The 21948-nt window shown below is 42.0% G+C and overlaps 2 protein-coding genes across 5 annotated transcripts in view; both read left to right on the top strand.

Moving 5' to 3' along the window:
• LOC119656758 (disks large 1 tumor suppressor protein) overlaps window positions 1–21948 on the top strand; it is a 139324-nt gene that overhangs the window by 21518 nt on the left and 95858 nt on the right. The window lies entirely within an intron of this gene.
• On the top strand, window positions 11849–14113 carry LOC119656759 (PCI domain-containing protein 2 homolog). The gene is made up of 4 exons (XM_038063330.1): window positions 11849–11998; window positions 12722–12959; window positions 13040–13280; window positions 13354–14113. Exons 2-4 carry the CDS (start codon window positions 12737–12739, stop codon window positions 14081–14083), a joined length of 1194 nt encoding a protein of 397 aa, XP_037919258.1. The 5' UTR covers window positions 11849–11998; window positions 12722–12736; the 3' UTR covers window positions 14084–14113.

Genomic DNA, 21948 nt, shown 5'->3' with positions numbered 1-21948 from the left:
TTCATCCTAGTACCACGAAATGCTGCAGTAATATAAGCTATAATATAGAGCATGATCCTACCAAGTTTGGTGGAAATCGTATTATTGCTAATAAAGTTATAATACGTAAAAATTGTCGCTTCTTTGGAAATTCAAGACTTTGAATGTCAATATCACTTGAAAGTGGATATATGCATATATTAAGTGCTACGTACTAATGGGACAAATGCACACTCAAATGTCTTTATAAAAGAAATACACAAAACCTTTCATACCTGAAGCTTCCGGTTTCTCGACTTTTTAAGGTTTTGTGTGAAACAAAACCTTATTAGAATCGAGACGGTGTCTGTCTGTCCGTCTGTCCGTCTGTCCGTCTGTCTGTCTGTCTATCTGTCTGTCTGTCTGTCACACCCGATTTATTCGGAAACGGCTAGACCGATTGTCACGAAAATTGGTGACAGTATGTAATCTGGTGATCCCTTTACATGCAGTAAGTGGCGCCATCTTGTGTTAAGTTTAAGGGGGGCTCCCCGTACATGTGAATGGAGGGTACAAATTTTTTTTTCACAGAATGTAGCCATGTAGGGTATCAAATGAAAGGTCTCAATTAGTACTTTTCGAATCTGGTTCAATATTTGATATTAGATGAAACATAGGGGAGTGAGGGTTCAAAATATGACCCACAAAAAGTGTAACAGGTCTCGTTCTCAGAACCTATCCAACCGAAAAATCTGAAAAAAATCACAATGGTGCATCTCTTCGAAATCTAGGCCTCAAAATATATCCGGTTCCGATATCTGCACAAATAAAGTTAATAATAGTATATTTCCACATTTAAGAAATTTACCCGGCACCCCCCTTATGTTCATCCCAGAAGTACAAAATTTGGCACGCGTGTAATGAAGAATATGATGCACAGTTTGCTAAAGTTTGAAGAAAATCCAACTATTATTAACAAAGTTATAGGGGGTGAAACTTTACAATTTTTTGTGAATTTCGTTCACTCTACAACCCGCATGACGTCATCATCACATATCAATTCGTCAATATCACAACGAAATGAGTTCTTACGAATTGGGTCGCAGACAATTATTTTGTTTTAGTTTTTTAGTTATTTGTTTACCAGACATGTGTGTATGTAGGTATATAATATATGCGTGCTAATGAACATTGCGGGTAGTGCCTAATTCAGTTAGATATAAGACGTAAATCGAAAATATGGGTACGATAAATTTAGATACGTGCATATATGTGTACAGTAGGTAATAGGCAGTTTGTTTGTTTAGGGTGAGCGTGATATCTATGGCTCTAATATGTACGTATGTCTCGTAGTTTGGAAAAATATGAAGGATTATGTTGGATTTGTAACTATTATATACGGACAGAAAAATGTGCGTCTCTTACATAAGATGAACACAAAACCTTTATACCCGAAGCGCGAGCTTCCGGTATTCCGACTTGTTTGGCTGGTAGCATTGACTCGAGATATTTAAATCGCTCAGTTCTATCAATGGCAGTAATCTGCCCCTCCAGATATTTAAATCGCTGAGTTCTGGCAATGGTGGCAACCTGCCCAGAACTGAGCGATTTAAATACCTCGGGTCAATGCTATAAGCCAATGGAGAACTACGTTATGCTCCTCACATAGGGAAACACAAAACCTTTTATACCTGAAGCGTCAAGCTTCCGGTTTCCCGACTTGTTTTATTTTGAAGACAAAGAATCAAATCAAAATAAAAAGTCTAGTAGTATTTAGTTGTTTATATGGTTATAATAATAATACTCAAATGAAGTCGAACTGCGTCTTATGTAAAAAAACTATTGTGCTCCTTTACTGGTTATAGTATACCTATAAACTATAGTATGTTATTTAAACCTATAACGGACAGAAACTTGATTATGTTCTCAACTTCCAGGTGTTTCAAGCTAACATCTGGTATTAACTTTCTCCCTGGTACCTAAACCTACTTTGCACAAGTGCCGAACACATAATAAATGGAGAATTCATTACTCTCCTCACAGAATCTACAGACATCCGTAGCTTCCCCAGGTGATAGTTTAACCCACAGTCACCAGTGAGTATTCTCATTGTGATCCGGAGACTGTTCTTGATGAGGTTCAAACAATCTTTCGAGCGCTTGAGTTCGTTTCCTCCCATGAGCACACTGGACTGTCCCATTCCTGGTAAGTTCGCCCAATAAAGTTCTCTCAGCCTTTCCTTTTCATTTCTCAATATCGGAGCCATGAACCCATTTTCGACTCTACAGAATGGCTCTGGCCCGTATAACGTCATCGTTTATTTATAATTTGTAAACAAACCGTGTCGATTGCAAGCCGAAATTGCGAATTGAGATGAGCACAAATTTATGTGTCCACTGCGGGCTCCATTTTAGAAACTTAAACATTTACCAGGTTAGCCAGCCATAAACACTGACTGCGCGAGATAATATATTGAATCGGACGGCACATGCTGGAGCTAACCCGAATGCTAGCAACTCGGCGAGAGGAGTGCCGTAGTTCTTGATTCAATCATATATCATGATACCGCCGAAAATTTCTTTCCAGAGACATTTAAACTGCCTAAAGTCCCAACAAGGGAGGGGGCAAAATCACAAAAAAGCTAACGTGCAGAGGTATCGACGGGGAAGGATTAGACCCGAGCTGATTCTTTCACCTACGCAACAAGTAGCCCCCTTTTCCTTTCCTTTTCATGGGGAGGCCGATGACATAGTGGCCCTGCGGTGGCCCACCCCAACCTAATTGTTTACCCTTGCCACTTCAATTATAATGGGAGGGGGACCTTAATACCTGGGAGGGCTAGAGAGAAATACGACCTCAGTTCAACGCTGATTGTAAGTTAAATAACTTTATGTATGTAGGAAGTAAAGCCAATATAATAAACACATTTGTCTAATACAGAAGCACATTGTCTAAAACAGACATTTATCTGAAATAGACATTTGTCTGTCTGACGTTTGATACAAGTGCAGACATTTACGTGACATAAGGACAGAAGAAGAAGCATATGTTTTCGGCAGACTTGAAAATATCTTTTGACTTTATATGTACATACTTAGAGATTAGATATTGTCTGCTATTTGTAGTCTAGCTTAAAATTGATAGACCAGTAGCTTCCTCCAAACTACAATTTTTATTTTTCTATGTAGATATATATAATATTTCGGGAGGAACTTATCCCCTTCATCAGTACAAAGCTACTTTGTTTTGTACTGTTGAAAGAGCAGTTTCGATTGATCGTCCTGCTCGGTAAGGGTGCTGACATGGATGTAGGGGATTGCGTAATAGAACGTTATGGACAGGGTTGTATTTGGTGTTGAAATTGCTCTTTTTAAGGTTTTGTGTAAAACAAAAAAAAATTTCACCGGATATAGTGGTGCGGGGTATCAAATGAAAGGTCACGCTTAGTACTTTCCGAAACTGATATTAGTTTTGATGTGAATTGTAAAGTGCGCGAGTAAGGAGTCAAAATGTACATAATTAACGAGAATAATTGACATTCGAGTGAAATATTAAGATTCCATTCATGAACAATCTACTTCTACTTCTTCTATCTCTACTTGTTTCACACAAAACCTTATTAGAATCGAGAGCCTGTGGTCTGTTGTTCCTTCAATATACAGCAAGTGGCGCCATTTTGTGTTAAGTTTAAGGGGGTGCAAATTTTTTTTTCATAAAATGTGTGGGGTATCAAATGAAAGGACTCAATTAGTACTTTTCCAATCTGGTTCCATATTTAATATCGAGTGAAACGTAGGGGAGGGGGGGTTGAAAATGTGACCCGCAAAAAGTGTAACAGGTCTCGTTCTCAGAACCTATCCAACCGAAAAGTCTGAAAAAAAATCACAGTAGTCATCCCTACGAAATCTAGGCCTCAAAATACATCCGATTCCGATATCTGCTCAAATAAAGTTAATAATAGTATGCTTCCACATTTTAGAAATTTACCCGACGACCCCCCATATGTCCATCCCAGAAGTACAAAAATTTGGTATGAGAATTAGGGATAACATAATGCAAAATTTGGTCAAGTTTGAAGAAAATCCAATTATTATCCAAGTTATAGGGGGTGAAACTACCATTTTTTGTGAATTTCGTTCATTCTAGAATGTGTATGACGTCATCATCACATATCGATTCATCAATACCAAAACGAAGTGAGTTCTTATGAATGGGGACGCAAAGAATTATTTTGTTTTAGTTTTTAATCATTTGTATATGCATATCAATTACTCCAAACAGACAGATGTGTGTATGTAGGTATATAGTATATGCGTGCTAATATAGTTTGCGGGTAGTGTCTAATTCAGATAGATATATTTGTACATTAAACCCACCGTATTTACTATACGTGCTATATATGTACATGTACATTTGTGCACGAAGTAAATCGGAAATATGGGTACGATCACTTTATATACGTGCATATATATGTAGAGCATTCAGAAATAGGCAGTTTGCTTGTTTAGGTTGAAGATAATTTATATGGCTGTAATATGTACCTATGTCTTGTAATTTGGAAAAGTATGAAGGAATGTGTTGGATTTGTAACTATATACGAACAGAAAAATATGTATTGAAGTTTCTTACATAAGATGAACACAAAACCTTTATACCCGAAGCGCGAGCTTCCGGTATTCCGACTTGCTTGTATCTGTTCTAGGTTAAGTTCTTCACATTTGCTAATAATATTAAACTCCGAGTGTGAATCGTGCGAGGTTGACTATTATCAATACAGTACTTTCCATTAAATGATTTTTTTAAATCGCTTTCTAAAAAATAGAGGGCAATGGAATTTTTAACTATGTACACCGGAACTGTCAGGCACTAATCGCTCCTTAGATAGGGAAACACAAAACCTTTTATATTTGAAGCATCTCGACTTGTTTGAAACTTCATCCAATTTTTCCTGCTTTTTTAACCAAGCAGTGAACTCAAAGAAGATAGTTTAATTATGGCATCCTGCTTAGTGCTGATAATGCTGCCCGACTATCGGAACAGATTCGAACGATGCGACCCCTCCATTTTTGCCGCAGACATTCTTCTGCTGCCAATGATGTGGTATATAACTCCGCCTGGAATATGGTCGTCATTTTTCGAAGGGGCCGTGCCAGTTCTAGAATCTGATTACCCGAGGACACCCCTGCGCCTGACCCGTCGGTGCAGATTATTAAGTCTGTAATCTGAAAAGACTCATGGCCATTTATCGACCATTCTTCTCTTTTGGTAATTACGACAGTGTATATCTTTCCAAAGACGAATCTGGAAACCATATTAACGGCCAGCAACAGAATTACCTGATGTTTGTTTAGGAATTTGCAGATGGACGCATGACCGTATGACTGGCCGCCTTTCCACGTTCCATCGTATTGTGTCTATATGTGTCGTTGGATACTTTCCATCTTACCTCCAAATGAATGGGGGGTAGATTTAGGATAACTTCAAATGTCTCAGTCGGCATAGTGCTCATTGCTCCAGTAATACTTAGGCAACCGAGCCTCTGTATCTGCGTTAGTACCTTACTGCTGTTAGCAAAGTTCAGTCTCTGCCACCAAACGATGCATGTATACATCCCATGAATCTATTGCAGTGAAAGTACCCAGGTCTTACCTATCGCAATCCTACAGCACCAGAACAATCTGCAGGATTTCTGATATTGTTTCTGGATATATGTCCTTCACGTTAGCTTGGAGTCGAAATGTATTCCTGCATACTAGACTGTTTGTACCAGTTGGATAGAGTATAGCTGCCCCACATCATGTTCCTGGTGAACATAACCAGTCCCTAAAACATCCTGCCTCAAAAGCCGTCTGGCCGAACAAAATATGTGGATCTTTCTCCACTCTCTAGCATGCGACGGATCCAACTGATTAACAGCGGATCGATTCTATGCTCTCTTGCCGCGTTACAAATCGCCGTGAATGAGGCATAATTGAAAGCACCTTCGATGTCTATGTATGCACCTAAGGCGTATTCTTTATCGGACATCGTTTCTCGATCAGCACAAGGAGTGCTGTCTCCGTGGATTTGCCATTCTGGTAGGCATATTGCCTACGGTGAAGTAGACACCTAGGGACATATGTATCTCTTATGAACCGATCTACTAGTCTTTGCAATCCTTTTAGCAGAAAAGAAGTTAGACTGATCGGTCGGAAGCTTTTTGCGTCTGTGTAGGTTGGTTTACCTTGTTTAATATAATAATAATAATAATAATCGTTGGCGCAACAATCCATGTTGGATCAGGGCCTTGAAGTGTGTTAGAGCACTTCATTCAAGACCGTAACGGTACACTAGGAGGCAATGTGGTCAGCATTGCGCTCGCCCGAGATTATTACCCCGATTTGACTCAGGTACTCATTCACAGCTGAGTCGACTGGTATCCGACATCAAATCACGATACAAATTCCACTGCCACCAGTGAGATTTGAACCGCGACCTTCCGTATGACAGCCTTGCGCTCTAACCACTCAGCTATCCGTTTAGGAATAAATATTACCTTTACATCACACTAGCTGGTTGGAATATAAGCGTGTATATATTTCGAATGTGTAAACCCAGGGCATCCATTCCCTCTATTACTAGAGCAGGAATAATGCCATCCGGACATGCAGATTCCATTCTATAGAACGAATTAAATGCCCATTTCACTCATTCCAATGAAATTACTTTGCATGCCAGAGTCCAATCTTCCGATTGAAGGCTACATGTGTCTGTCGACCCCAAGATGAGATTGTGTGCTGCCTGTGAAGTGCACTTCAAGCAAATGGTTTTCCGTTTCTTCATCGCTTTCTTGTACCTCCCACTCTGTAAACGTAGATAACCCAACTGCTGGCTAAGTTCTTTCATAAGGATCCGCTTTAGCTTTGAAGTTGCCTCAAGAGAGTTGGTCTTTTCGCAAAAGCGTCTCCATGATGATCGTTTGGCCGACCTTATGCTCTTCTTTAGAGCTTTTTGAGCCTCTTTGTACCAAATCCACTAAGCGGCTAAAACAGACTTTAGAACTCGGTTGAGGAGCACCCTTGTCGTTCTCCTCTGTTTCACCAAATCCAAGTTCCAAAATAGGGTTTTACCCTTCTACAGCATAGTTGTGATCATGGGTTGTTTTCTCAATTCAGCAACGGCTTTGATGCGTCTCCCAAGGATCATAACTCAGGCGCTCAGTTCTCTTTTGTATGTCGCCCAATCTGTCTTATGTGGATTCCAAAATTGAGTGGATGGAGGTGGTGTGATCCAAGAGCGTGATATCGTTTGATACTCTCGACTCTCCGACAAGAGCCACAATGTCTGGGGATGCCACCATCATGTCGATGTCTTCTTGCTTGACGACTTTGAAGAAAGTGGGATCATTGCGGATATGCATTCGGTTCCTCCTAGATACCCCAGTAGTCTCGAGCCTCTCGCGTTCCTGTTGGAACTTCCCCGCCATATATAGTGGACGTTAACATCACATCTTATTTTTATTCCTGCGCTTTTACTTTTGACATATTGGTTAACTCTGACCTCCTTATCTCCCGGTTGGTTTCTTATGGTCAATTTGATCGTTGTGGTATCGACATCACATAGGTCATTAACCAAGATAGCTTGGAGATCTTTTGAAACCACCATGCAGAAGCGGAATCTACAACTTCCATTGGCATCCAACAAATCACCATGTCGGGAGTTTAAGCCCCTAATTTCGCCGCTTTATAGTGCTGCAAATTTATCTGAGAGATATAGCACCTCATCTGCGGCTCAGATGAAGAGGTGCCGACACTTGTAATGTGACGGTCTTAAGCCCGTATTAGAGCCCGTAGCCCGTTTATTCCCGACCTTCCTCCTGCTTTGCTGCCTTATAGCAGCCAGGTAGAAGTGCTGAGATTATTCTATTATACTATAGGGTACTGTAATCCTGCAGTGTACCATTACGGTCTTAAATGAAGTGCTCTAACACACTTCAAGGCTCTGATCCAATATGGATTATTGCGCCAACGATTATTATTAAGGTTAGTTTAAACTGACGGTCGCCTGGTACCCAAAGTTCATCGTTCACGGCCGTATTTTAACACCTGTGACCATTCAGCCCTCGGTACGGTAGTCATACCTTGGCTTGGAATTTTTGATTACCGCTTCAGTTGGTTTCCCAGAGGATCCTCATTATTGATAATGACGTCATACACGTTTTGAAGTGCGATTGCACTGCAAAACAAAGTTCACGTGAAATACAAAATCTTGATCTTCTATAGCTTTGGTAATAATAGTTGGACTGCCTTCATACTTTTCAGAATCATATCTAATATTATCACTTATAATGATGCCAAATTTTGTACTTGTAGAATGGAACGTTAAATTTCTAGAATACAGTAGTATATTATTATTAACTCTAATTCAATAGATATTGGAAGAGATTTATTCTGGAGTCTAGATTTCGTATAGATGATCATTGAGATTATTTTCAGATTTTTCGGTTGGATAGATTCTGAGACCCACCCAGTACCAGAAATATGGTCATTTTTGAAACGTACTAATTGAGCTCTTTCATGCTGCTCCTCCTTTTCGCATATATGGGGCCCCCTTAAACCCAACACTTGTATCGGTTTATAGACTACCTATTCTCATCAAATTTTGTAATGGAAGTTTCAGCGCTTTCGGAGTAAATGTAATATGACAGACAGACGGCCATCAAGGAAGCCTTGACCGGTATTGGATTGGAGGGGTATCTCTCGCATTGGATTATATCCATGCTGAGTACCAGGATAATCCAGTCCGATCTGGGAGGCAACCACTTGACCAGAGCTGTGAACAGAGGCACGTCCCAGGGTGGTGCTATCTCACCGGTGCTCTGGTTAATAGTAATGGACAAAATTTTACGTACATTGGACAGCAGCGGAGTGAAGGTGGAGGCGTATGCCGACGACTTGGTGATATTAGTATCAGGGATGTTTCTGTCCATTATGAGCGACATCATGGAAGGAGCGTTGCGAAAGGTGTGCCTGTGGGCCGCAAGATGCGGACTCAGCATAAACCCAACCAAAACGCAACTGATGCTATTCACCACCTAGACAAGGATGCCTGAATTCCATCTACCACGGCTGAATGAACAAAGATTGGTTCTTTCCTCTAATGTAAAGTATCTGGGTGTAATCGTGGATCCTAAGCTAAATTGGAGGTTGAAAATAGAACTGAGGGTTAAGAAGGCCTGTAAGAGAACCTTTGCAAAGAAATGGGGTCTCCGGCCGAGGATGGTTCTCTGGATGTACATCGCTGTAGTGCGTCCGATCCTGACGTACGGCTCTATTATATGGTGGCAGGCTTTGAAGAAGAAATACAATAGAACGAAGCTTAATAGGATTCAAAGAACCGCGTGTGCAGGTGCTACGGGGGCTCTGCAGTCCTGCTCGGCAAATGCTCTCAATGTACTCCTGCATCTCCTCCCCCTAGACCTCCACATCAAATATGTTGCAGCGTGCAGTGCCGTCAGACTATGTGAGTCCGGATGTTGGGCAGCGAAGTCCTACGGCCACAGCAACATCCTAGATGAAATACCTCGAGAAATCTGGGCATCCCCCACGGACTATGTCACACGCAAGCTGAACTTCACGAGAAACTTTGCTGTGGACCTTCCAACCAGGGCAAAGTGGAAGACCGGCGGCGTGTTGCAAGACTATGACACGGTATTCTTTACGGACGGATCAAAGATGGCCTATGGAGTCGGCGCGGGGGTTTTCTCGAATACACACAGTGTATCCAAGTCGTATGGTCTCCCAGGTTTCACCAGTGTATTCCAGGCGGAAGTACTGGCGATATTGGAAGCCTGTCGATGGCTGGAGCGTGATTCGAGCCCCAAGCGTACCATAGCCATTCTGACCGACAGCCAAGCGGCCATCAAGGCCTTGTACTCAACGACGACATCTTCCCGGCTGGTGGGACAGTGCAGAGACGCGCTCAACCATCTGGGCGGCACGCTCAAGGTCACTCCTCTGGGTTCCCGGGCATAGGAACATAGAGGGGAATGAGCGGGCTGACGGATTGGTCAGGCAAGGCTCTGCTCTTGGCAGTCCTTCGGGGAATACAGTCGGTGTTCCGCTGGCGGCTGTCGGGGGCCGAGTCTACTCGCACTACCTAGCAGCCACGGGCCTGAGATGGCGAAGGCTTACAAGCTGTGCCAAATCAAGGAGAATTTGGCCCGCTTATAACATAGTCCGATCACGTGAGCTCATGTGCCAGACGCATGCAAATGCATTCAAGATTACGGCGGTCTGCACGGGGCACTGGCCCATAGGGGACCATGCCGCTAGGCTCGGCTTACCCTACAACCCGCATTGCCGAAGCTGCTTTAACTTTAATAGTCCAATTCTTTGCAAACCACAATTTTTAGGTACACCGGAACATAGACTAGGTTTTTACAATCAATACTCGATAGATTTAACAATTAGACTTTATTAATTAATTTGTGTCCGGATAGCTCAGTGGTTAGAGCACTAGGCTGTCATACGGAAGGTCGCGGTTCAAATCTCACTGGTGGCAGTGGAATTTGCATCGTGATTTGACGTCGGATACCAGTCGACTCAGCTGTGAATGAGTACCTGAGTCAAATCAGGGTAATAATCTCGGGCGAGCGCAATGCTGACCACATTGCCTCCTAGTGTACCGTTACGGTCTTGAATGAAGTGCTCTAACACACTTCAAGGCCCTGATCCAATATGGATTGTTGCGCCAACGATTATTATTATTATTAATTAATTTATTTAAAGAATGAAGAAAGAATGAAGTGACTATTTACACGTTAGAGGTAGAAGAGAATTATCTCGCTTCATGTGTTTCTTTTCTGCCCCTAACTCATGGCACACTTTTCTCGCTAGTCTTCCACTCCCGTGGCGAGCTTTACAAAGTGGATAGTTCCGCGCCATCTATTTGTTCGCATTCGCAACATTCGAAATAAATTTCGAATGCTGCGAATCCTGCCGCGCCACACTGCGTAGAAGGAAGGGAAACCCTTATGTACTTTCTCTGCGATTGCCCAGCTCTGGCTCGAGTCAGGCTGCGGACACTGGGTAAACCATTCTTTGGGGACCTCAGTGAGATTTCTAGCTGCAGGGTCGGAGAGCTGCTTTCCTTCGTGAATGCTACGCGCTGGCTCTGAAGATCCGAGCCAGCTGGACTCTGCTTCCCTGTTCCTATAACAGCAGTCACTGTCTTAGAAGTTTGTGGCATCAAAACGGCGCACCAAAACGCTAATTGGGCTCCTCGGAGCGGTCACTGATACCTACCTACCCTACCCAACAGACGGACAGACATTGAGTCGATTTTAATAACAACAACAACCCTTAGAAGGCCAGTAAGACTCATCTTATCGGCAAACACCTCGGAAGCACCTATACGCAAGCAACATTGCTATTTTGGAGTGTGAATGTATGTTCTTAGACGTTGAAAGCAATGAAATATATTTGATGAATGTGGACAAAATCGAGAATTTCAGCCTTTGTCATTTTGAAAAACATGTCAAATATAGAGGGTGTACGATTATTTATTATTTCCAACTAATTTTGGGTCAATGTATCAAGACCCATTATCAAATTGTAGTCTTATGGAGACTGTAAAAGTACTAAAGGGCACTTTTAATATAGGATTCCAGTGCAATTAATATTTACATCGGTTAAATAGGGAGTGAAACTGCCGATTTTAACCCCCATCATAAAGGAAAACATCATTGTGATTGTGGAGTGTGTTAATATATAATTATGTCCAAGATACAATAAATCGCCTGGATTTTCAAAGTAAGAATGATACTTTGTGTGTCCTTTAGATGGCACCAACGTCGCGAAGAAGTGAACGAATGTTTGTGAACTAGAAAATGTGGATGCGATGTAAATTGTGAATGCGCTCATGGCAATGACAGCTTGAAAAGATTGTCAATGTGACGGAGACATCACCGCGGTTTGTGTTAGCGGGCGGATGGGATTTCTCGGGAATAGATTCAGTTTAAATACATTTGCCGACACGCCGTAGTGAATGGGTTGAAAAGGTAGAAAGTAAAATAGTTTCATTATATGATTTGCTGTTGGTTTTCAAAAAGTGGCACAATTTCAATTTGTATCTTTTGGCCGCCGATGGGTTAGTAAATGGCTAATTGATTTTTTTCTTTGAGGATAAACTTACACTAGAGAAGTGGTAATTAATTAATTTAACTTATATTTTTGGCTTTGTATCCTCCAGCCGCTATAACTCCATCAATCAGGAGTTTTCCAAATTCCACTTCATTTATTGATAATTCTCCAACATGCCGGTTCTAGAATGAAATGAATGTACATAAACTGACACAAACGGTTGCCTGTTCATATCTATTTCATTCTATGATGTACATTAACAGCTAAAGCTTTTCCAAACAGTTTATTTCAGTTCAGAGTTTCACTTCAAATCGAAATTGCAAAATTAGATTTATGTGTACCCAAGATTTTTTTCCCCACAACGTTTTGTCGAGTCGCCTCAGCATAATAAAGGAAGGCAACATATTGCCTGATAAAGTTTAGCGAAAACCCTCTGATGTAAACCAATTCGAATTCATTAAAAAATCTTCAGAGTTTGTAAATAAGAAGTGTAAATAAAATTTGCCGAAATCGAAAGAATCTTAATTTCCCTTGTGGAGCAAAATTACCCACGTTAAGTGCACACAAGATTTTGAAAACAAACAGCTAAATAGTTCTTATTGTCAACCTTCACATGCAATAAACCAAGAACATTTTTTTAGAAAATAAAAGTTAAAATGTTCGGAACCTTAAACAACTATTTGAACGGCGTTCAACGGGCTTGGTCAGGTCAGGATGGACAAACCGTGGCATCGTTCGTGTCGCTTAGCGACAAGCATATTATGAACAGAAATCTCTACTTGCAAAATCCGGAAAGCGCCGTTGAAAGACAACTGGATCAACCGATTGATGAAATTGTTTCTGCACACCTGAAAGTTCTCTACTACCTAGGATGCGAACGTATGTTTTTCAATATATCATGAGCATTGTATGGTATGATAAACATTCAAATGGCTTAATTTCCACCCAAACACAAACAGCTCGCGGATACATGGAAGCATACAAACATCAGACGCAATGCACGCAAGCTGTGGTTAAAATGCTACAACTACTAAAAGAGGAAAACTGGTGCCTGCCGATAATGTATGCAGTTTGCCTTGACTTGAGGATATTGGCCCAGAAATGCGAGGAGGAAGGGAAAAGTTCGAAGCCGGGAGAAATCCTAGAAAAAGCGGCTGAATGTCTGATGGGATGTTTTCGTGTCTGTGCAGCTGATAATCGGTTAGCTTAAAAACTATTCAAATTTGAGCGAGTCCAAATGTTTTCAAAGTTTTGCAATTGATTGAAATTTTAGGTCATCCGATGAAGATACAAAACGCCTGGGAATGCTGACGTTGGTCAATCAACTGTTTAAAGTGTACTTCCGAATAAATAAGCTTCATTTGTGCAAACCACTTATCAGAGCTATCGACAGTTCAGCATTCAAGGATTCATTTCCTTTAGCAGAACAAATCACATATAAATACTTTGTGGGCCGTAAAGCCATGTTTGACTCCGACTACAAAGCGGCAGATGAATTCCTAAGTTTCGCTTTTCAGAACTGCTCCCGTAGATTTCCGAAAAATAAACGATCAATTTTAATTTACTTAGTTCCTGTTAAAATGTTGCTCGGTTTCATGCCGAAGAAAATGGTTTTGGAAAGATATGATGTTCTACAATTCCATGAGCTGGCGTGCGCTTTGAAAGAAGGAAATGTGCGGAGATTCGACGATGTCATACAAAAACACGAAGCGTTTTTCATCAAATGCGGAATCTATTTGCTGGTGGAAAAGCTTAAGTTTATAGCATATCGCAACCTGTTTAAAAAAGTGTATTTAATAAAAAATACACATCAATTGGATCTCAGCAATTTTCAGTCAGCTCTGGAATTTGTCGGCGAAGAGGGTATCACAATGGATGAGACACATTGCATTGTCGCCAATTTGATTTACGAAGGAAGAATCAAGGGATATATCTCGCATGTTCATAATAAGCTCGTAGTGTCTAAGCAGAACCCATTTCCACCTCTTAATACTGTATCTTAAGTGTAATAAATATAGTCATATTTCTGCAAAAACAGGAATGTTTTACTTAGTAGTATTATAGAAGAAGACATGTATGGCGGATATGGATGATAAAGTCGAAGTATGAACGCAGTTATTGAACAATGCGTAATATAGTCAGTTTCAAAGCGGAATTTTTGATATTTTTGTAGCCAAATTCAATGGTTGAATGAATTGGTAGAAAATTCATCTTTGTTGGGCCACTTCATAATATATCGATTTCCTGCCTTTTAAGAACATTCGTTCATAGGTTTGTGTTTAAGGGTGTGGGGGGAGTCCTAAGCCCAACATATACTTGATGGCACCCTGATCCAATTGGAAAGACACTTTTTCTTCTGCTCCTGATCCACGGAACCCTCCAAACTATACTAGAATCCAAATTTGCCCTGGACGAAATCTTCTTATATTTTAGTGCCTAAAAACGAAACAAAATGTACCAACTGGTCCTCCAGGTTGGGGGTTGGGTAGGGCTAACAACCCTACACGGAAAAACAATATTACGAAACCACGAAAGGAACCTCGGACAGGATGGATTTTACAACAGCAACGGATTAACGATTTGCGCATTTTCTCATGGAACGTGCGTTCCTTGTATATAGCGGATGCTGCTTAGCAGCTAGCCGACATCCTGTGCCAATATAAGGCTGATGTAACAGCGTTGCAAGAGATGCGATGAACAGGGGCTGGTTTCCTGGGGAAGAGCCGCTACACCATATATTATAGCAGCCATCCTGTAAACCATGTGGTCGGAGTAGGTTTCTTAGTCAGCCAAAAAATGAGACCTGCTGTTATTGACTTTGAAAATATAAGCGAAAGGCTATGCACTGCGTTTACGCGGCATATTTAGAAATATAAGCCTCATAAACGTCCACGCTCCTACAGAGGAGCCTGCAGAATCGAAGTGGGATACTTTCTACAAGCCAGTTGAGCGGACCCTCGAAGCCTGTTCCAAGTATGATATCAAAATCATACTTGGGGATTTCAACAGTCAAGTAGGGACGGAGCACGTATTCAGGCGATACATCGGCCCTGATAGCTTACATAGGGATACAAATGATAACGGACTGCGGATTATTCAGTTAGCAGCATTGCACGAAATGGTTGACAATCAGGTGAGATTGAATACTGAAACCATCCGCGACACCTATAAGAGGGAAATGGATGCCGCACTAACCGCAGTCAACAGAGATCCTGGAGATGAAGCATCAACAAATGATCTTCACAACCACCTGAAGAACGTTCATTAATACGGCCATAAAGATACTTGGCTCCAGCCGCAAAAAAGTCGGAACGGCTGGTTTAACGATGAATGTAAGCTAGCTACGGAACGGAAGAATGCCGCATACCGAGTAATGTTGCATTCTCAAAGAACGCGGGCACGCGCAGAGACTTATCACGAACTCCGTGGAGCGGAGAACTGACTTCACAGACGGAAAAAGGAAGCCTGGGAGAACCAACAAGTCTGTGAACTAGAAAAGTACAGTAAGCCTTATACACCTCGATGTTCTCCCTGCGGAGGGAAATCTGATTTCCGACAGAATGGGCATATTGGAGCGCTACTGAGCTACTGAACAGCCAGAACATCGGCGAGTTGGAGATCTCGCCAACTGAAGACGACGGACAAATACTGCCACCACCAATTATAGGAGAAACAATTCGTGCAATTCATCGGCTTAAAAACCATAAGTCGCCAGGAGCCGATGGAATTACAGCCGAATTGGTTAAATATAGAGGCGACCAGTTACACCAAATGGTTCATCAACTTGTCCTCGAGGTATGGGACAGCGAATCAATGCCTGATGACTGGCAAATCGGCATTATCTGTCTCATACATAAAAAGGGAAATATCACATAGTGCAGCAATTATAGAGGTATCACGTTTCTGAGTACCATCTATAAGATATTCTCCGCTATCTTGCTAGGCCGGATAGTCCAATTCGCCCAGAACATCATTGGCCCATACCAAAGAGGCTTCACTCCAGGCAAATCAGCAAAAGATCAGATTTTCTCTGTGCGGCAAGCGATGAAAAAACTGTTGAAATATGAACACCAGTTGCACCATCTATTCATCGACTTTAACGCCGCTTATGACAGCATAGCTAGGGTAAAGCTGTACCCGGCCATGAGAGAATTCGGTATCCCGACGAGATTGATAATACTGACTAGGCTAATCCTAACCAATGTGCGTGGCTAGATAAAAGCAGCAGGATCATTCTCAAGACCATTCGACATCAACAACGGTCTACGACAAGGGGATGCCCTATTATGCGTCCTCTTTAACCTGGCCCTCGAGAAAGTGATCCGTGATGGTGAGGTAAATGCAAGAGGTACGATCCTCTCTAAGTCCACCCAACTACTGGCCTATGCTGACGATATCGACATCACGGAAAGAACCACCCGAAACGTACAAACTGCCTTCATCCAGATCGAGCAGGCGGCCATTGGGGCGAGATCTTGGGCTGCACATCAATGAAGGCAAGACAAAATATATGGTGGCAACGTCAGCATCGAAAACCAATCAACCAACAACATCAACCTGCACTTGTCAAGTGGGAAGAATAAAGATAGGAGATTACAACTTTGAGAACGTTGATAATTTCTCCTATCTAGGGTCGAAAATCACAACCGATAACAGCTGCGATGATGAAATCCGCTCACGGTTGTTGGCAGCCAACAGAGCCTATTTCAGCTTACAAAAACTGTTCCGCTCGAAACGTCTCTCCATAGGGTCAAAGCTCTTACTGTCCTCTTAGACTTGGGTTCTTAGCAAGAAGGATTGCGAACTCTTGGCCGCTGTCCAGAGAAAAATCCTCCGAAGAATTTTCGGCCCCCTACATTAGGATGGACGATTCCGTAGCCTACATAACGACGAAATCTATGAGCGATACCATGACCGTCCGGTTGTGGATAAAATCCGGCTCAATAGGTTACTGTGAGCGGGTCACTTAATCCGTATGGATGAGGATAATCCACCCCGGAAAGTCTATAAGGGTAATATCTATGGTAGAAAAAGGAGCCGAAGCAAACCCTGCCTGAGATGAAGCGATGGCGTAGGTCAGGACACCAGCCAGCTTTTAGGGATATCGAATTGGTGAACCTCGGCGCAAAATCGGGATGTCTGGAGTTCCTTATTAAGGCAAGCCTAGATCGAATACCGGTTGTTGCGCCGTTGATGATGATGATAAATAATAGAACCACTTTTTTACAACTGTTGACGAAACGTTTAATTAAATTGAAGTTTTTCCTGAAAGTACACCCATTATCAAAGTATTTACCCCGAAACAATATCTTAAATCGCACTTGCAGAATTCATTTCAGATTTTCCGTTTTTTTTAATCATTCATAAATGATAGAATCTCTTATCTCTTTTAACTTTCATTAAATTTTAAAAGTTGAAAGCAATAATAAAAACTGTTAATGTTAAATAGATCTTACACCGCTCTTGATAAATAAGTTGATACGTGTTAGCATACTAGAAATAAGGTTCTTGATTGCTTGATGCTCTATTTCGTATACAACATCCTTGATTACCCTTTTCAAATCCAATCCAATTTAGAGTAGGTACTTTATTGGTGGCAAGTAGTCTTTTGTAGACGGCGACGCATCCATTGCTGCGAATTATGCACAAAAGTAAGCTTAGCCGATCGAAACCGCCTCAAATGCAGCAACATTTTTTCTCCCCATTGACTACTGAAACGTATTGTGAACATAATTCGAAAAAGTCTGCACTCTCAGCCAAACGACCAAAACAGCCGTTGTGGTTTTATCATTTATGAACTTTTAAAAAATGAACAGTTTGAAACAAATGAATGCTGTAAATGATACGATTAACGGATGTTTAAAAAATTGGTTAGAAACGTTATCTATGCAACCACTTTAGAAAACAAGTCCGAATACTAGAAGCTGGACACTTCGGGCATAAAGGTTTTGTATTTATTTTTTGTGAGAAAATTTTACATTCGTACACAGCCAACTCCAACTCCGTCGTTCAAATGACTCGCTTTATATGACGATTGCGTCATACATGTCTTACGGTAAGACCGCATTTACGCTGCGCGACGCGACACTGCATTCAGTCCAACTGTTGCGACGCGGCGTGCCCTATATTGCAGTTGCGCGGCGGCCAACTACAAAAAAACTGCATGTTTCGATTTTAACAGGTGGATATAAACCAAAATTGGAAAACCGTAGCAATCAACTGAGTTCATTATATGGAAATGACACGCGATGCTGGAACTCCAGACATCCCGAGGTCCACCATTCGACATCCCTCAAAACTTTCTCGCGTTCCGTCCTACTCCATCGCTCCATCTGAGGCAGAGTCGCCCATGTCTTCTTTTTCTACCATGAGTGTTGTCCATCTAAACTTTCCGGGCTGGACCATTCTCATCCATACGGATTAAGTGACCATTAAGTGACCACGGTCGTAGTATCGCTCATAGATTTCATCGTTATAGAGGCTACGGAATCCATCATCATGTAGGGAGTCAAGAATTCTTCTCACGAACGCAGCCAAGAGTTCGTAATTTATCTTGCTAAGATCCAAGGTCTCCGAGGAATACATAAGGACTGGCAACATCATTGTCGTGTACAGTAACAGCTTTGATCCTATGGTGAGACGTTTCGAGCGAAAGATTTTTTGTAAGTTGAAATAGGCTCTGTTGGCCGCAAACACCCGTGCAAGGATTTCGTCATCATAGCTTTTATCGGTTTTGATTTTTGATCCTAGATAGGAGAAATTTTCAACGCTGTGAAAGTTGTAGGCTTCTTTATTGTTCTCGATTAACCAGTGCGTTTCGATGTTGTTGGTTCTTCGGTTTTTGGCGCTGACGTTGCCAGCATATACTTCGTCTTGCCTTGATTAATGTGCAGCCCAAGATCTTGCGCCGCCTGTCCGATCTGAATGAAGGTAGACTGTACATCTCGGGTTGTTCTCCCCATAATGTGAATATCCTCAGCGTAGGCCAGCATTTGGGTCGGTGCTTCTTGCATTAACATCTGTATTATGGATCATTCTTTCCAGGGTCAGGTTAAAGATGACGCATGATAAAGCATCCCTTGTCACAGCCTATATTGGCACCTTTATATGTTCTGATATTCATCAAAGCTGAGAAGGGGCGGCGCTCAATCAACGTGTGGTCAATGTGGTTGAAAGTAGTCCCGTCTAGAGAGGCCCATGTATGTTTGTGGACCATTTTCCGCGCAAACCAGGTACTTCCAACAACCATTTCGTGTGATACCGCTAACTAAATAAGCCGTAGTCCGTTATCATTGGCATCCTTATTTAAGCTATGGGAGCCGATGTCTCGCCTGAATACGGGCTCTGTCCATACTTGACTGTTAAAATCTCCAAAGATGATTTTGATATCATAGTTGGGACCGGCTTCGAGGGTCCGATCAATTGCCTCGTAGAATGTATCTACTCCGACCCTGCAATCTCCGCTGTAGCGGAATGAATGTTGATGAGGCTTATATTTCTAAATTTGCCTCTCAAACGCAAAGTGCATAACTTTTGGCTTATGTTTTCAAAGCCGATAACAGCAGATTTCTTTTTTTGGCTGACTAAGAAACATACTCCGAGCACATGGTTTACTGAATGACCGCCATAATATATAGTGAAGTGGCTCTTCTTCAGGAAACATTGGGACAGGGTGTCGGCTAGCTGCTAAGCAGTATTCAGTCTGTATAGGGAGCGCACGTTCCATGAGAAAATGCGCAAATCGATCATCCGTTTTCGTTGTCCGTTTCGTCGTCGTGCAGGGTGGTCAGCCAGTATTCGTACAATTTGTCCAGTTTTTAGGCGCGGGAGATTCGTTTTCATCCTTTTCCGTCGCGCGATTACCACGTGGAGGTGGAGATATGGTTTGGTAGTAGAGCAGTTGGTGTTGGTTCAGCAGGCGTTTTCCAGGTTTTATGCTTCATCGTTTTGCCCTGGGACCTGGTCGCAAAAATTTTGACCTTCTATAACTTTGTTAAAAATAATTGGATTCCATTTTGCAGCCTAGATTCGCTATGATTTTTTCAGTTTGTTCGGTTGAATAGATTTTGGGAACGAGACCAGTTTCACTTTTGGGACATATTAGGTTGGGGAAAAAGTAATGTCGTATTTCGTCAATAGATGGCGATACTTAAACACATCTTGTGTTGTACTTATCGCATCGGGTCATACTATACGGCGATTTGAAGACGACAATCTGGGCTACAGATGTCTCTTTGAGAGTGTTGTGATCATACGTTTCAGTCTCAAGTTATAGCGCATCAAAAATGGAGTCCGCCAAGCAAGAAATTCGTCATATTTTACATTTTTACTACCTGAGAGGTAAAAATGCAACGAAGGCGGCCAAAAAAATTTGTGAAGTTTATGGGTCTGATACTGTAACGATTCGCACAGCACAGCGTTGGTTCGATCGATTTCGTTCTGGTGTAGTGGATGTCGAAGATAAACCCAGTACTGTAGGCTAATCGTCGTAGAAATCGATAAAATCGTCGAAACCATCCAAGTAGACCGGCATATGAGCATTCGCTCGATTGGCCAGGAACTAGGTAAGGACCATAAAACCGTTTGAAACCATTTGCAGAAGATTGGATTCCAAAAAAAAGCCGGATGTTTGGGTGACACACGAGTTGACAGAAAAAAATCTCTTGGACCGAATCAACGCCTGCGATGCATTGCTGGAACGGAACGAATTCGACTCATTTTTGGAGCGGATGGTGCCTGGTGATGAAAACTGGATCACGTACGGAAATCTCAAGCAAAAAAGATCGTGGTTGAAGCGCGGCGAGCCGGCCCAAACCATCGCCAAGCACGGATTGACGGCCAGGAAGGTTCCGCTGTGTGTTTGGTGGGATTGGGAGGGAGTCATCCACTATGAGCTGCTCAACTATGGCCAGACCCTCAATTCGGGCCTCTACTGTGAGCAACTCGACCATTTGAAGCAGGCGATTGACCAGAGGCGGCCAGGATTGGTTCATAGGGATGGTGTTCTGTTCCACCAGGACAACGCTCGGCCTCACACATCTTTGATGGTCCGCCAGAAGTTACGGGAGCTCGGATGGGATGTCCTATCGCACCCACCGTATAGTCCGGCCCTGGCACCAAGTGATTACCATCTCTTCCGGCCCATGCAAAACGCGCTTGGTGCTACTAAGTTTGCCTCAAAAGAGACTTGCGAAAACTGGCTGTCTGAGTTTTTTGCAAATAAGGAGAGGGTGTTTTATAAGAGGGGAATAATGGAGTTGCCTTCTAAATGGCAACAAGTTTGCCAACAAAACGGCTCATATTTGACTTAAATCGAATAGTTCTAAGTATGTTAAATAAAGCGTTAAAATTCAATCACAAATACGATATTACTTTTTCCCCAACCCAATATATTTTGGGCCCTCACTCTCCCGTATTTCACAGAATATTGGAAATAAGATCACTACTGATACTAATTGAGTCCTTACATTTCGATAGGATAGGAAGCAGGTTTGTCGGGCGGTATGACGGTGGTTTTGCATAAGAAATTAACATATGACTGATGTTGGTGGTTTTGCGTAAGAAATTAACATATGACTGATGTTTTCTACATGTTCTGAAGATCTGAAATAAGTACTTAATGTCATGGAAAGAGAATTCTTTGCTTGTAACTTTGTCATGACTACAGACTTTCTTAGGATCGATTTCCCCGATTATACGAACGATATTTTTAAGTGCAAAGTGAGCGAATGGAGCACCTTTTTCGGCGTCTTTTTAGATTCCTACCATCCTTTCAAAGAGAGTAATAGTTGTCCACTGTCACAGCTGAACCTTTAAGGCAATTTTGTATACTCTGCTGAGTTTTACCGTTCAGCGCTTTTCGCTAGCC

This window comes from Hermetia illucens, chromosome 5 (assembly GCF_905115235.1).
Source record: "Hermetia illucens chromosome 5, iHerIll2.2.curated.20191125, whole genome shotgun sequence".
Taxonomy (NCBI): domain Eukaryota; kingdom Metazoa; phylum Arthropoda; class Insecta; order Diptera; family Stratiomyidae; genus Hermetia; species Hermetia illucens.
Note: the sequence above shows the minus strand (reverse complement) of the source record. Positions and strands in the feature narration are given on the sequence as shown.